Below are 14,850 nucleotides of genomic sequence, written 5' to 3'. Positions count from 1 at the left end.
AATGTCTTCTCCTGGTCTGTATCACAGCCATTGAAACAACAGGCGTCTCCTCCTATCAAACTCAGTCACCTGCAGAATGCCACATCAACTAGCCTGGGATTTGAGGAGGAGAGTTTCTCACAGAGTGAATGGACTAAGTAACACAGCCAGTGACTGGCTGGGCTTTCACAAGAGAAATGGAAAGAAAAACACGCTGCAGAGTGGGTTGATCCTCCATGTACTTCAGTTTCCATGAGGACAATCTTTTCATTTCAGGTTCTGCCCCATCTCCACCTGCCATCTGATGAAATATTAACTCCAGTTCTCTTTCTCCTTTTTCATTTCCTCTCAATATGAGACCTTGTGACCACCTTACCTTCCAGAGTCAGCAAACATTCTCCTGCCTCTTTTTTACTTGAACAGCCAAGCTGTGCCTTGACATCAGCTTCTGTTCTCCTGCTCTGCCAAGTCCAGCCTCCTGCTGCATGCAGAACTACCTGAGGCCTTGCAAATCCCTTTTTTCCCCCTGCAGACCTAAATTTTGGATTTGGTCCGTCACCAGGCAGAGAAGTGCAGCCATTGATGGGCTTCTAAACAGAATCTTCCACTCGGTCCTATCCTAAATCAGAACTATTTATTGTGGTACGTTTTTTTTTGAGCTTTGTTTTGGGTAAAGTGCCTATGAACACTCTCAAACTTTCTTACGGTTTTGAGATACCTCTTTTTTATTTTTCTTTTGGAGGGTGAAAGAGGGAGGGAGAACATCCAAGCATTTCACAAGTGCTAGTACTGCATTCTTAGTCTTTTAAAGTCATCTGCACTGTGGGCTGGATATTGATCAACAATTCCACGTTTCCAAAAAACTGATTCCTATGAAGCTATAGAAAATGTGAGGGTACAGAGAGAGTTGGTTCAGCATTTTTTTCCAGTGCAAATATTTGCATATGCATTTTTAAAATTTTAGATTCATTCACAAATTTAAGCATGTAATTTCTCAAACTTATGCTTCCCCTCCCAAAAACAGCATGTGGAAATGAATGTTATCCTGTTGCTGAGAATAAGTTCTCTCCAAAGAGATTTTGATTCTTGCAGAAGAGTTTTTTTTGTCCTGAATGACTTACTCCATTTTCTGCCAGCTCATGTTGCAATTACAAAGAACACAGCCTAAATTGGTACCTGCATGGACCTCCTCACTTAAAAAACAGACAGCTTCTGCCTCTTAGCAGAAGTCATCTTTTGAATGTGCAGATTCCTACTTACAGTAACTCATGGAACTGCTTCATGAGAAAAATGACTTTTTTTTTTAATGCTCATTTCAAATAGAAATATTTTCATTGCTAACAAAAGGGACTTTGATGGTTCTCATGGATTATTTTTTTAATTCAAATCCTCAAGAACTGCATACAACAGCACTGACAACCAGCTTGTTGTGGTTGGGAGCTGTGGCATGCCATAGAATATTTCAGCATTTCACATTTTGCCTTACCATAGTATTTCTTCTGAAATACGCAACAATTATTATCTCATATGGTCATATTTACCATTCTTAATACGAGGAATTCCTTGGCACAAATCTCAGCTTATAAGTGATTTCCAGATGAAACTGACAGAAGCAAGAGCCACAACATCTCACTTTAGGTTTCTCTGGTCTAGCTGCTATCTGTAGCAACAAGAAAATATCTAGAGCAAGAAATGGAAGAAACAGAACTTCATACATTACAGCGAAAAACAGCTGAAAAAAGAAAAGACAGCAGATACTACCAGCCAAGATATCCCATGGATGTGGCTGCCCACCCCAACCCAAACTGAATCCATACAGCAATAACGTCTACTCAACAAGTTTTTATCTTCAATCAGTGACTAGCAGGTTTAGAAACAAGCTGAGACTTTCAGAATAGAGCCAAAATGTAGTGTAGGTGAAAGATAAACAGAATTAACTTGGTTTTGTTTTTTTTTGTTTTTTTTTTCTTTAAAAAAAAAAAAAAAAAAAAAAAAGCAAAAAGCCCAGGGTCTCTGAATTAAGAAACTGAGAGTATAAAACTGAAGATAAGCAGGAAGATTTAATTTCATTTTGTGCATACATTGCAGATCTTGCTAAAGGTGCAAGCCTGCCCAAATTTAGATATCACCTGGAGGACCAAAGGAGTACTTTCAAAGCTAGGGCAGCTGGACCAAATCTGCTGTTGACACTTGCACTTCCCACTAAACTAGAGGCAGAGGTTTGGATCTGTCCTTGGAATCACTGTATTGTGTCATTTCTGGAATAAGCTTTTCTCTGATTCTCTGGTTCACTGAAGATTTCTGAGATCTTTTTGCTACCACTTGACTTCAGTTGAAAATAAGGAGAGTAGGAAATGTTGCATTTCCCATAAAACAGAGCTTTCTTTTTGGCTGGCTCTGTCACTCCTCACCATTCTGTTTTTCTGCCCCTTCTTGGGGCTCTAGTACCTGTGGCTATCTTCCCAGAGCTGCTGCATTGCAGACAGAGCCATCCTCCTTCCAACACAGCTTGGCCTTCACAGTTGGTCCTTTAGATCATCTTGTTTTTATATCCCTCGCCTAACACTGACTTTCCTTTTGGTATCATGACACAATAGGATTTTCTGGGCCAGTAGAGGAATTCCCATACATTTTAAGAATCGTGCCTTAGCAAGAGAGATTTTTTCTTTCCCGCAGTACTAAACAGGAAAAAAAAAATACATGAAGGGTTTCACTCCCCCTGCAACTGCATTGAATTCAATCTGAAATTTTACTCAGGGACTCTGTTACACACAGAAGGAGGGAGAAATGTCTGGATTAGGAAAGAAATTATGTTGACTCCAGCTGGGGCCTCCCAGACTGAACTGAGACCTCAGCTCAGACTTCTGCTCTTCCAGATATCACCTCGACAAACTAACCACCATCAGTGCTTTGTCTTCAAAACTTACAGTTCCTGGATAATTCCTAGAGCAGAACAGATCTGGGGGACACAGGTTTTGAGGTTTGTGGGTGCATGAGCCTCATAGTTAACAAAAATGTTCCCATAAATGTAAAACTTTTTTCTACCACATTCAAAACATGTTTGTGTGTCAAAAGCATGCCGTACCCTTTATTACTGTTATTTAAGCTTCTCCTTAAACAATTGCCCTGTCTCAAGTGCAAATGTGGCAGACATCATTCAACAATTGTAAAACCAATATATATTACACCTAGCATTGTCAGTTTAAGGTCACTGGGAATATATTTGCAAGAGGGTGTTTACCCATGATCTGTGTGCTGATATGCTCACACTTCCTCTTGCTTTCTCACCTATTTAGTGTTGTTCATAGAGTAATCCTTTTCATAGGTAGTAGCTAGTTTTTTTGTTTCTTCTCTTTAAGAATTTTACTCCAAAATCACTCTGTATTTCTCTGTTGACTGTCTGGCACTGAAAAATACCAATGTTTTTGCATTCCCCCTGTCATCTCTGCTCAGTGATACGTATCCAGAAACTTCCAGGTAAAGAATGACTAAATAAAATGTTGAGGTAAAACTTCAAAGAAGTTTTGAAGAACTTTTTACCTCCTTCGGAGGAAACAGGATACACTGGAGGCGTTCAGTGATTATGAAAAGAGCTTCTTCACTGCCCCCAGACATTGCAGCTAGTCTCTACTGCATTCCCAAGAAAGCAGCTGACAAGAAGCTCTCTCCATACCAGGCATGGCATGCACCTAGAAAAAACAGGGAAGGCCTCGCAATGGGGGCAGCTGAGAGGTCAGTGTTTGTCTGACAGGTTGAAAGAAAATGCTCATGTGTTAGCTGAATCTTTGCCTTTTGAAGTTAAAGCAACAAGCACTTTCTCCGTGACTCAACACAAAACTAGCAATTTGTACTGAGTTTTGACAGGAGCAGATTCTACAAGTCACATTCTAGCGCACCTGCATCACAGATCATGGTGCACCTAGTGGTGAGTTCACATACAAAATCTGTTGCAGGGTATCTGTTAGGCAAAATATTGCATGGAAGATCCGTGTAAGAAGAAAAAAAAAACGTATAGCTTAGTAATAGCAACAGAATCGAGACAACATAATTTGATTGCCTCCCTCCACCCCACACCTCCCAGACTCTGATGGAATATTTGTCTCGTTTCTTTGAGGACACACAAGGGCCAATACCTTGAACAAGACTCAGTGGCACTTCCCACAGTGTCCTCAGCCAATGTGAAATAGCTACTTCCTCACAATATAAAGGTTACAAAATACAGACAAGCAAAAATTTTACTTGTCTTCAGCCTCTCCACAGACTTAAGTCAGTTAGGTCAGGCAGCATAAAAACAGGATAATAGAAGGGAAAGTGTGAGCTCTATTTTTACTGCAATCGACACAAAGCAAGTCCTTGGCTGAGGTCGAGGGTATACAAGTTTGGTAACCTACTGAACCTTTTCTTTCCTTTAATAGATAAATGCACATGCTTCACAATACTTCCTCTGAAAAGCTGATGGTATCCTAAACCATCACGAGACTTGAACTGGATTCATATGTGTTTGCAAGACATCCTATAAGGATACTTGCTTTTTGCTGATGTCATTAAAGGCATTTTCAGTGCCTGCTCTCATGTACTAAAATATTTGATTCAGTTATTAGTGTTTAGGGCTGAAGGGTGTGAGCCACATGGCAGTGGTGTTAGTCATCTCCTGTTTCAGGGCAGTGCATATATTGACACTGCCAAATCCAACTTTTCAGTGATAAGCTGGTTCTGGGCAGTTTTCTCAAATTTATGAGTACTTGCAAACTCTTAAAGCTCATTTCACCCATCCTGAAGAAAGGTTTGGAAACTGAAGAAAAAAAAAAAAAGACATAGGGAAGTTACAAAGAAAAAAAAAAAGCTATCTATTCATTATGTGGTAGTTATTTACCCAGCCTACCAAGCTGGAAGCCAGCTCTGCTTACAAGTCCCAGTCACACCACAACACACATTTCAATAATGCTGGCTTTCTGAAATGGAGATCCTGAGCCAGCTCTCAACTCTGGAGTGTGGGAGTAGTCACCCCAGCTTGGAGTTCAGCCTCAACTCTCAAGTCTGTGCAATGAGGCAAAATAATTAAGCAATCAGACTGGTGAAATTACTGCAAATTGTGTGGTCCTGGTAACAAGAAGTCTTGCCCCTTACTAACAAGGATAGCTAGTTCTCAATATCTGAACCAACTAGATCACAGCTAAGCAAAAGGAATTCGTACTTGTCTCCTTTACTATTAAATTACTACCCTAAGCATTTGGAAAGAGTGCCTGTTCTGACAAGACATTGGTACTTGGGTCTTGTACAGGATGAAAATCTGTCTAGAGAAGAAAATAGCTATTTACTACCCTTTTCTAAGGGCCTTCAACTCTCCAAAGGCCAGCAACTCCCCAGAGAAACCTGGCTTTCTACTTAACCCTTCCAACCACCATTCCTTTTTCACAAGAGTCTTACTTTTTCTTTAGCTAATGAACAAGGAAGTTGAAAGATTGCTCAAAGGTTGTCTCTTAAAAATCCAGATGGTTCAAACTAAGCGTACAAATTTTAGTGTGGGCAACAACCACAACCACATGCTCGCTAATGGTCTTCTCATCATGCCAAATATCTCTTCTGGTCTTGAAATTCTTTCTGAAGTACCTCCCATAATTCTCTTCTGGATAATGAGTTAAACAAAGCCACACCTACTCAGAATCAAAAAACTTTCCTCGTTCTAATAATGTCTACTGCATGAGGTCATTTTGCAGAAATCTCATTGGAGTTATTCAAGTGTGTTCAGTTTACTCAAGGATTGATATCGGAAGCTTCCTTTCTATATAAGACCTTGGACAAGATGAGCTTTCTACAGACTATCTCCATCTCCTTACTGGAAGCCTCATAGTTCTGCAAGAATGGTGAGTCCTTACATCTTATAATGTAAAGGATAATTATAAGTTGCTACAGATTTTCAGAGAGATGTTGTTGGGTTTACTTGAGCACTCAAAGATCTAAGTAACTCAAAACTGAGTTTTGGAAACAAAAGTCAGACATACAAGGACAGGCAGGTAGGAACCTTGTGTAAAAGATTTCAGCATTTACAATGCAGGAGATGTCCAATAGGACTCCAGATGAAGGCATGAGATGTTCGAATGTAATCAATTTTCTGGCAGAAAGTAGCTCTGGCCATCACTTTTATGAAGAGTCAGGATCATATTTGAATGCTTACTTAAACTCCAAAATGTTATCTTGATTTTTAGTCATTTTTCAGATCAAGTATAGCCACATTCTCCCCACACAAAAGAATGCATCTCAGTAAGAATTAAAGTTCTGTTTTCTTCTTTCAAGAAATCAGAATATTTCAGTGAGATATGCTTAAATTCTAGATCTAGCACTTACAGGTTACGTATGACTGTTCCCAGCTCTGTAGTATCCCTAAAGGCCTCGCAGGCAGAGTCATCCAGCTAGCTCCATTCTAGCATGGTTCTGTAAATTTCTACCAAAATCCTGCTTTCTGGGTCCAGATCAAGTAGCTGCTTTAAGTGACATCTACAACATCACTTTTCGACTGAATTTACTTTATCATTGTTTCCTGTATTAAGACTATCTGCTCCATTCCATGGCACAGTTCAGTCTATGGAGAAAGCTGAGAAATGAGAACAGGTTCTGAACATTAGTGATGTATTAGTATTGTGTACCAGACTTGTCTAGGATGATCAGATGCTCATGATGGTTATGTTTGTGAGACTGTCAATGCCATGGGATGAATTATCACAAAATACAAATTACTTTATGGATTTCCTGCCTTCCAATAAAATCCCTTTTTTGCAGCGCTCAGGTTTATCTTATCCTTGTCCCTTCAGGAATGTCTGTCAATTCGTGTTTAACTTTTCCTCTGCAAAATTAAATGCTTGTTTATCCTTCCCTCCATATCTAATAGTATAGCTTATTTTTAAAGAAGTCACCAGTTCTACTTTATCCAAAACACATAAATGCACATATACACACACAAAACACAGGAAGAAAGAGTGACCGTTAAGAACCACATCATGGTTAAGAACCATGACAGAGAATAACGAGAGAAAGGAGTAAGGAGAGGGAAGGAGTAGAACACATTCTCTGTACAGTTTACTTCCATAGACAGTAACTGAGTCTACCAATCCTGGATCAGGCAACACTTGATTTCAACTGTTGGGAAAGACAGACTTTTTTTTTAAAAACCCAGTCTCAAATGATGCTCTCCCTCTGTCTTCTAAATGGTTTGATATTCCTGGTGATGTGTTAAAGTGTCTAAAACACAAAAGACAACTGGATTTTCTTTCAAAACCACAATGTATTTTCCTGCTCCTTATAGAAATATTTACCATCAGTAATTTTCAGTATATGCTTCAGTATTTGCAATAATTCTGCTTTCCTCTTCAGAAAACCTTCTTGGCCTGCCTTCTTGTTCTTTCTGTTAGCGTGACAGCATCCAATGCTTACTGCTACTTTCTGCCATTGAATCCAGTGAAGCGTGGAGATGAGATTATAGGTAAGAAGCCAGCTGTCCACATCTTGTCATACTGCCCCACAAGCACTGCCTGATTGGATTTATCTAGTTGGTGCAATCTATCATAATTTAAAAATAAGTGGAAACAGTGGAGAAACTCCTGGGAGGAGAGTGCTGTACGGAAAGAAATGAATTTACAATATGTTATAAAAGAAATTTTCAAAGAAATGTGGTGCAGGCCAAATTACAAACAGATTTTGTCCAGAGAAGTAGCAAAGGTTTATTTTATACACCTGCATATGATGTATTTTTTCTTGTTTTTAGTTTGAAAAATAGGAAAATAAACGATCAAAAGTGGCATGCAACAAGAGCTGATTTGTATCAGCATGCTAAATAAACCAAGAGACCCTAGATAAACCTTTTTTTTACCTCCTTTTGGAAAAGCTATTGGTACTAGAAGAAAAAAAGAGCTCACAATGACAAAGAAAGAGAATACATTTGAAGACACTGGCATAGCCTAGAGCTCCCAAATCCTCTCCTCACTCAAGTGCAGTCCTTAAAGTTTTGCTTTCCAAATCACCTCAAAATTTATTTTGTGAATGTTAGACAGGAACTTCATATCCACTACATGCTTTCTTCCTGCAGCTGAGGATCAGGAAGAATTTTCCAGGGAGACTTAAACATGCTCTAAACGATGAGTTAAGAATAGTTAGTGATAATGGTGGGGTGTAGCCAAAGCCCTTGCATACTTCTGATCAGGTCTGTGCCTGGTTTTCTTCCTGCTTGGGGCACGTAGTTCCAAGATGAGCTATTCTAGGAAACTTGATGCTGCTGAGTACAATGGAAAACAGCAGAGTTGAGGATACTCTTTTTCCTTGATTTAATACAATAGTAGTCCAGCTCCGTTATTGGAGAATTCAACAGAGCTCCTATAGAAAGTGTGCAGGCGATAGCATTGTTAGTGCAGTAAGTCTGACTGCTGCCTGCATGCTACATTTTCAGGTAGCTATGACAAGAAGGGAGAGCCACATGAATTCAATTCTCATTGGAAGACTGAAGACTGCTTAGAGTGCTCCTGTTCAAAGTTTGGGATCAGCTGCTGCACCACGTAAGTTCAGAGCAGTGGGGTTCTCTCCACTGGCACAATGTGGCACAAAGCATTTACCTCACACACGTGTCCCTGAGAAACCAAGAGGACCCTCCTCTCATTCACTCCCTTCATATCACAAAAATGAGCATTAACCCAACATCAACACTGAACACACAAGAAGTTCCTCCAAAAAATAGAGCTCAGGTTTTAAAAAAAATTTTTCAAAAAAAATTTTGAAAGGCAAAAAGGCAAAAAAGGGAATGGTTGTGAACGGGCTAAAATTTCAGATAAGATACTAATTCAAGAGAGAACATTTGGTTACTTAGAGTCTTTTACCAGTGCTAATTAAGACCCTTCCAAGCACAAATTGCCTCTTTTGTCTCTGATGGGCAGTCAGCCACACACTGGCCTGCCTATAGTATTCACGTGACTGCATGCTGTGGCAAAACAGAAAAGCAACGATATTGGAGTAGCAAGTAAACATGACAAGCATCCTGTGGATATAAATCAAATCAGTAAACTATAACTCCACCCTCTTCTTATTTAAGCAGCAGGGCGAGCAGCCTTTTGCTGTCAGCTTCATATAAGCTCCCTTTTCTATCATTAAATAACATCTCAACATCACCTCTCCAAACTACAAGTGTAGATGCCAGATGGAAGCCACTTCCTTCTTGCCCTAATCATCTGCTCTTCTTTTCCCAATGACAGCTATGCAAGACCAGTTAATTTTGACGAAGAGAAATGCATAAGCATATTCAACAATACTGCCTGTGTTTATGAAGTAGTGGAGAAAGCCGATCACTCAAAAACATGCGAAGTACACGAATGGGTGGGCTAACCAAGGAGAGGCATGGATTTGGGGGAGATACCCTCTTTTCATTTCAAGGGTTCTCTCTCACAAATTAAAAAAAAAAAAAAAAAAAAAGCTGAAGAATGCAACCATAGAGTAAAGTCTACTCAGAAGATTCGTAAGTGATAAAGCAGAACCGAAGCACATAAGATTCCCTGTTTCTCTGCCGTCTGCCTCTTTGTGCAGCAAGAGCTAACTTATTACTTCCTAGATATCCAGAATTAAAGCTGACCTTAAGGATCAGTAGTAGCTGATTATTTTGATTTTTCTTCCATTACACTTCAGTGGCAAGGAGGACATTCTTTTACCCACACGCAGCTATATTTTAAAGCTAAAAATAAAGCTAGATGAAGCATCAAAAATTTGTGTGAGTTTTTTTTTTTTTGGGGGGGGGGGGGGGGGGTGGGAAGATGATCTAAAGAATGAACAATCCAAAAAACAAGGGAAAGCAATGAAAAGCAGTTAAAAAAAAACAAACAAAAACCAAACCTGTCTGAACATTGCCTTTCCTAAGACTATTTCTTTCATGATAACCATTTATACTGCTTGGCTCCCTAGAGCCTGCCCAACCTATGGACTGCAAGAAGCACCAGCTACCACACTTACCCACAGCACAACAGTCCCAGTTCTCAACCACGGGCCTGATTAACCCTAAAAGAATTCAAGTTTCTAAATTGGCCAGTGCTGTGAGTTATGTTCAGGAAAAATGCAAGCCAGAAAATGAGAAGAGTTCACGTGTAACAGTAACCAAAGAACAATGCACTCTTACATTTCTGAAGGCTATGCTATATTTTCTCAGTAATTGCAAAGACTTCCTGGGTCACTATGCCTGTTTCTGAAGCCTTGAATCATCAAATTCTTTAACAGCCAGCACCTTTTTGATCAGTGCTGCAGCCTGAATTCAATCAACTTAGAATTGTGGCCTACTTTTAACGGAAGCTAAACTTTGTGTTTATGGCTTCTGTGGAGAAGAGATCAAGTTCTGTGCAATCTTCCCAAGAAGGAGACCACTTTCTCCCTTCCTGCTGGTTTTCTCTCAAGCTCAGTTAGTTACTTTCCTTCATTACTAGAAACTTTTTTCCACTTCCAGTTTTTCTGAAGGCACTTACATTCTGCTACAGACCATGATCTGATCCCTGAAACAGAATGAAACCCACCTAAATCCATTCAGCCCTGAGCTCCCCACCATGCTCTGAATCTTGGTGGCTGTGGCTCTGTCAGACAGAGCTGGAGCAGATGAGGCATCCCCTTATGTAACCTTGTACAGTTGCCCAGAGGCTGAGTGCGTTGCAGCTCCTGAGTCATTTCAAGCTCAAAAGACGTGAGAGGGAGTTTAAAAAACAAACCATTACCCTCTCCTGAACTTGCAGGCACCAACAGCTTATAGAGAGGGCGTATTCACAGAGCACAGCAAGTCTTAAGAAAGCTATGCACCCAAACTGTAGAAAAATTAGCCTTACTGTCATACTTATGCAGTCCCAACCAATTTAACCACATCCCAAATGCACCCAGATGCCTTCCTCCATCATTTGCCGATTGTTGATATAGTATGAGGATCTCCACTCCTTGTCATGGGGCGGAGGGGGGTGAGGGGGGAGGAGGGGGTAGGAAAAAGATATTTGTTTTAAGCCTAAACCAAAAAGTCTCCAGAGAGCTGCTCTCTTCTTGTCTGCTCCAAGTCCCAGCATGGAAGCAGATGACGTGATGACGTTACCTATCGCATCTCATTTCAGACACCAGAAGCACAGCAGGGACTTGGCTGTCTTCTCTAGGAGGAGCCAAGCTGTAGGAGAATGACAAAACCCTCCAAACTGAGAAAGCAGAGGCACAGAGAAGAGCTCTGCTCTTAGTCATTTATCCAAGTGTTTTGTCATGACATTTCTCCTCTTAAACATACACAGCTACTGTCCCCTACAAAGAACACATTCCCAGCTCAGGCCCTTGTGCTTCAGGTGATAGTTCCACTAGCTCCACATAGCAGAGAGGAAACATTCATGTAAGAGTTTCCTGTAATCCTTACATTAACAAGAGGCTGCAGAACACTGGGAGCCTGGCACAGCCCCAGGAATAGACTGTGTGCTCTCTTCCACCCCTTTCCCTCCACACACCTAATGAAGCACTCCCACTAGCTCTGTTAGAAATGAGGTAGAATTTTAGGGTGGCCCTGATCCCTCGAATTGTAGTAATTCTTTTCAAGACAAGACTTTTAAATATCAGTAAGATGTTCTTGCCCTAAAATGAAATGTAATGTTTATCTTACCAAATAGCACATTTTAAACCCAGCACCAGAACACATATGCCATAATCTAAAAGTTTACCTATTAAAGAGCATATGTGAAAAATCTAGAACAAGGAATGCACATATTTTATTTAGGTTATACTTAGTGGAGAAGCTAGGTAGTTATAGATCACTTTCTGCTTTGTTCTATTTTTTAAATGCAGACACATTCAATTTATTATAGTTCAGCTTTTTCACTTTGCTCTTCATTAATGCATCTATTAGTATGCAGGAATATTTGTCTTGGCACCTGCTGAATGCTTCCAAACTTCTGTTCAAATCTATTGCGTACTTATTTCTCAGAACCATGCTGTGGTTTATTAAGGGCAAAATGATTGGCTTTATAATAGCAATTTGTATGAAACTTAAGAACACACAAGTTATATGATCAATCTAAAACACTCAGTAAGATGTATCCCCACCCCGAAATTCTACTTTGACACTGATTTTCTTTCAGCATATAACCCTCTGTAAGACTGAGTCCTAACAGAAACTTTTACAAGAGTAACACTTAGAATTTCAGTATCTGTTTTGACTGTGCGTTCAGTATTAAGGAACTCTTCCACAATCTTGAGGAGGAAAAGGTTTGAAAGCTAGGATAATCAAAATCATATCAGAAAGAGAGCAGAAAACTAATGCTACTCCGCCTGGTGCTCACCAGCAGCCAGAAATTGCAGGGAAGTTCTAACTGACTTCCCAGCAAGTGTTACAAGAAGTATCAAGAACTTAATACAGCAGATTGCTCTATCCCTCTTTCTCTGCTATGAAATCACTAGGTGGCATCCTAGTTCTACAACAGTGCTCCTGTGAGTGAAGGAAAGGCTGGTCAAGCAAAATCTACAGAGAGTATGGAAACCTAAAGCCTGGTTCTTCTGTCTGGCAGATCTGAGCTTAATTTTCATTTGTTCTAGAGGGGTTTAAGAATGCAAGCAGCTTTTTAGAAGTATCTTTAATCTATTAGTACAGAGAGAAGCTTCTGAAGAGGTCATGAACAGGACTGAGTTGGACTTGAACCCATCTTTGGACTTGGCCTGCCTATTGTTATCCCTTATACACAAGAAAGAAAGCTCAATGATAATTCTACTCCAAAGAGTAGAATACTCTTTATTCAGAAATTACATGTGTTAGATCTCTAATTTTTAACAGAGAAGAAACACACACACACACACACAAAAAAACCAAACATACAAAGACAAGAGTTTGTGATAAGACTGATCTCATTCTTTAAAGTCTGTGGTGGCAAACCTCCTTATATAGTAAAAATACAGGTTTTGATGAGAAGCATACCTATTTCTGACTACATTGCCCCTTTTTTTCCCCCAATGTAATTTTCTTGCCTTCTAGAGTAGAAGAAAGAAGATTCCAGAAAGTAATTTTTGCCCTGTTGACAGATTTTTTGACAGTTCATGCTATGAACCACAGTCTGTGCCAGATTTAGAAGTTTCTTGTGCATTGTGTTAGTGCAGCATTCCTTAATTTGGAAGGTAACAGGCTCTGTTTGCTAAGTCCTCTGCTCAGGTCCTAAGGTTGTAGTAGATCACAACACTTAGCTACAATGAGGACAAAGTTCAGCTTGTAGCCCTGCACCCTGAGATTTCCAGCTAAACTCCTCAGAAGCATTAATTTCAGGAGACAGAGATACAACTGCTTGTCTACCAAGTAATCCTGGGCAATTCTTTCTCCAGAACTAGCAGCTCAGAGCTGATAAGACCATGGGCATTGGCTGGAAGGAGCAAGTGGCAGAACATCCATTGCATTTACAGTTCAGAATGCATTCATGCCATCAGCTGCTGCCACCATTCTCCCCAGCACTAGTTTTTGAGAGTTGCCAGTCAGGAAAGAATTCTGGAAACTACAGCATACTGACATACTGCAATTTGACTGCATTATTTTATTAATCAGACATATTTGCAAAGCCATGGATAGAAGTAGGATCCATAGACATGACCAGCATACCACCAGCAAGAGGAATAAAAAGAGTTTTAAATCAGGGGTAGATTACTAGAGCTGCTACCAGAGTCCTGAGACTTTGTGACATCAGGTAGCTCTGGGAAGCTTGAGAAGGGCTAAATGTACAATGGCTCAAAGGAGCCACTACGGAAGCAGAGATGCACTGGGTACAGTACAGCCAACAGCATAAGATGAAACTGCTCTGGACTCAGATTCAAGGTTTGTGAAGGGTCAGTTCCTGAGGGCTACTGGAACTTTGGAAAAGGGAAGAGTTTAAGTCTCCGTCCGCAAAGGTATGTAGGTCTCAAGCCTACTAGTGGTGGAGGAAACAAAGTAAATTTTTCCTCTCTTCAGGGAAGTGGTTACGCTGCAGAAGAGTTTAAAGAGTCAGGCTTTCTGCAGGAGCAGCAGTAAGAAGACTCAATTTTTGCTTCAAAGAACATTTCTGCTTAAAGAAAAAAAAAAAAAAAAAAAAGAACAGACATCCAGCAGACCGTGTCTAACCACAGGCTCCTGAAGTCAGGTTAGGTTTTCAACACAGGCAAGTTTCACTTGAGTTACAGAAATGGAGACCTGGCCTGCAGTCAGAGCTCCGGTGACCCAGGGGTGACATCAAAGCACCCTTCTGCTCTGAGGTGTGGAGAGCGGTCCAGCCTGGCTCCAGGCATCTCTAAGTTACTCAGAATCCTCCTAATTGGCAAAAGCATCTTCAGGCAGAACTGCCTCCCTGGTTTGGCAGTCACTGCGCTTGTCAAACCACTGCATTATTTAACCAGTTTAGGTTGGCAGCTTCACTGACAAACAGTAAGATAAACAGGGAAAGGCAGGGCTGGATGTTCTCATTGCTTCACAGACCTCAAGCTAAGGACACCCATATGTTAACTGCTGCCATATCCCACAGCTAGTGAAAGACTTACAGGCTGTCTGGAGCCATGCTGTGAGCTCCACTGGCACCACAGGTCAAGGAATAAGGTACACTGGCAAGCAGCGATTTGAGACAGAAAGGCAGTACTCCATGTTTCAGGAGGCACTCAGCCTCCTCACCTCTTACAGCCATCACTGGGCAAGATTGACTTATCCTTCTCTGAAGAGAAGGGACCAAATGACACATCCTACAGGGAAGTGTTCATTCACACCCACACCACAGAGAACTCCCTTCTCCTTCACTATCTATTTGACCTGGAAAGCCTTACTGACTCCAGAGAAGACTCCCCAGCAGATCAACAAGCATGGACAAAGAGACTGTCTTAGTCTCTGCTCTCTTATAG

At 40.6% G+C, this 14,850-nt stretch overlaps 1 protein-coding gene across 1 annotated transcript; it reads left to right on the top strand.

The window, feature by feature from the left end:
- Window positions 1-7,338: 7,338 nt before the first annotated feature.
- LOC122160197 (beta-microseminoprotein-like) lies at window positions 7,339-9,716 on the top strand (the record flags this gene model as incomplete). Its single annotated transcript, XM_042818513.1, has 3 exons — window positions 7,339-7,456; window positions 8,417-8,522; window positions 9,213-9,716. Coding segments are annotated over 3 exons (354 nt in total), but the record flags the coding sequence as incomplete, so codon positions are not given.
- Between the last annotated feature and the right edge of the window lie 5,134 nt (window positions 9,717-14,850).

This window comes from Centrocercus urophasianus, unplaced genomic scaffold (genome assembly GCF_019232065.1).
Source record: "Centrocercus urophasianus isolate 14NV4802_14NV808 unplaced genomic scaffold, USGS_Curo_1.0 seq_17, whole genome shotgun sequence".
Lineage (NCBI taxonomy): Eukaryota > Metazoa > Chordata > Aves > Galliformes > Phasianidae > Centrocercus > Centrocercus urophasianus.
The sequence above is the reverse complement of the archived record's forward strand: the minus strand, read 5'-3'. Positions and strand labels throughout refer to the sequence as shown.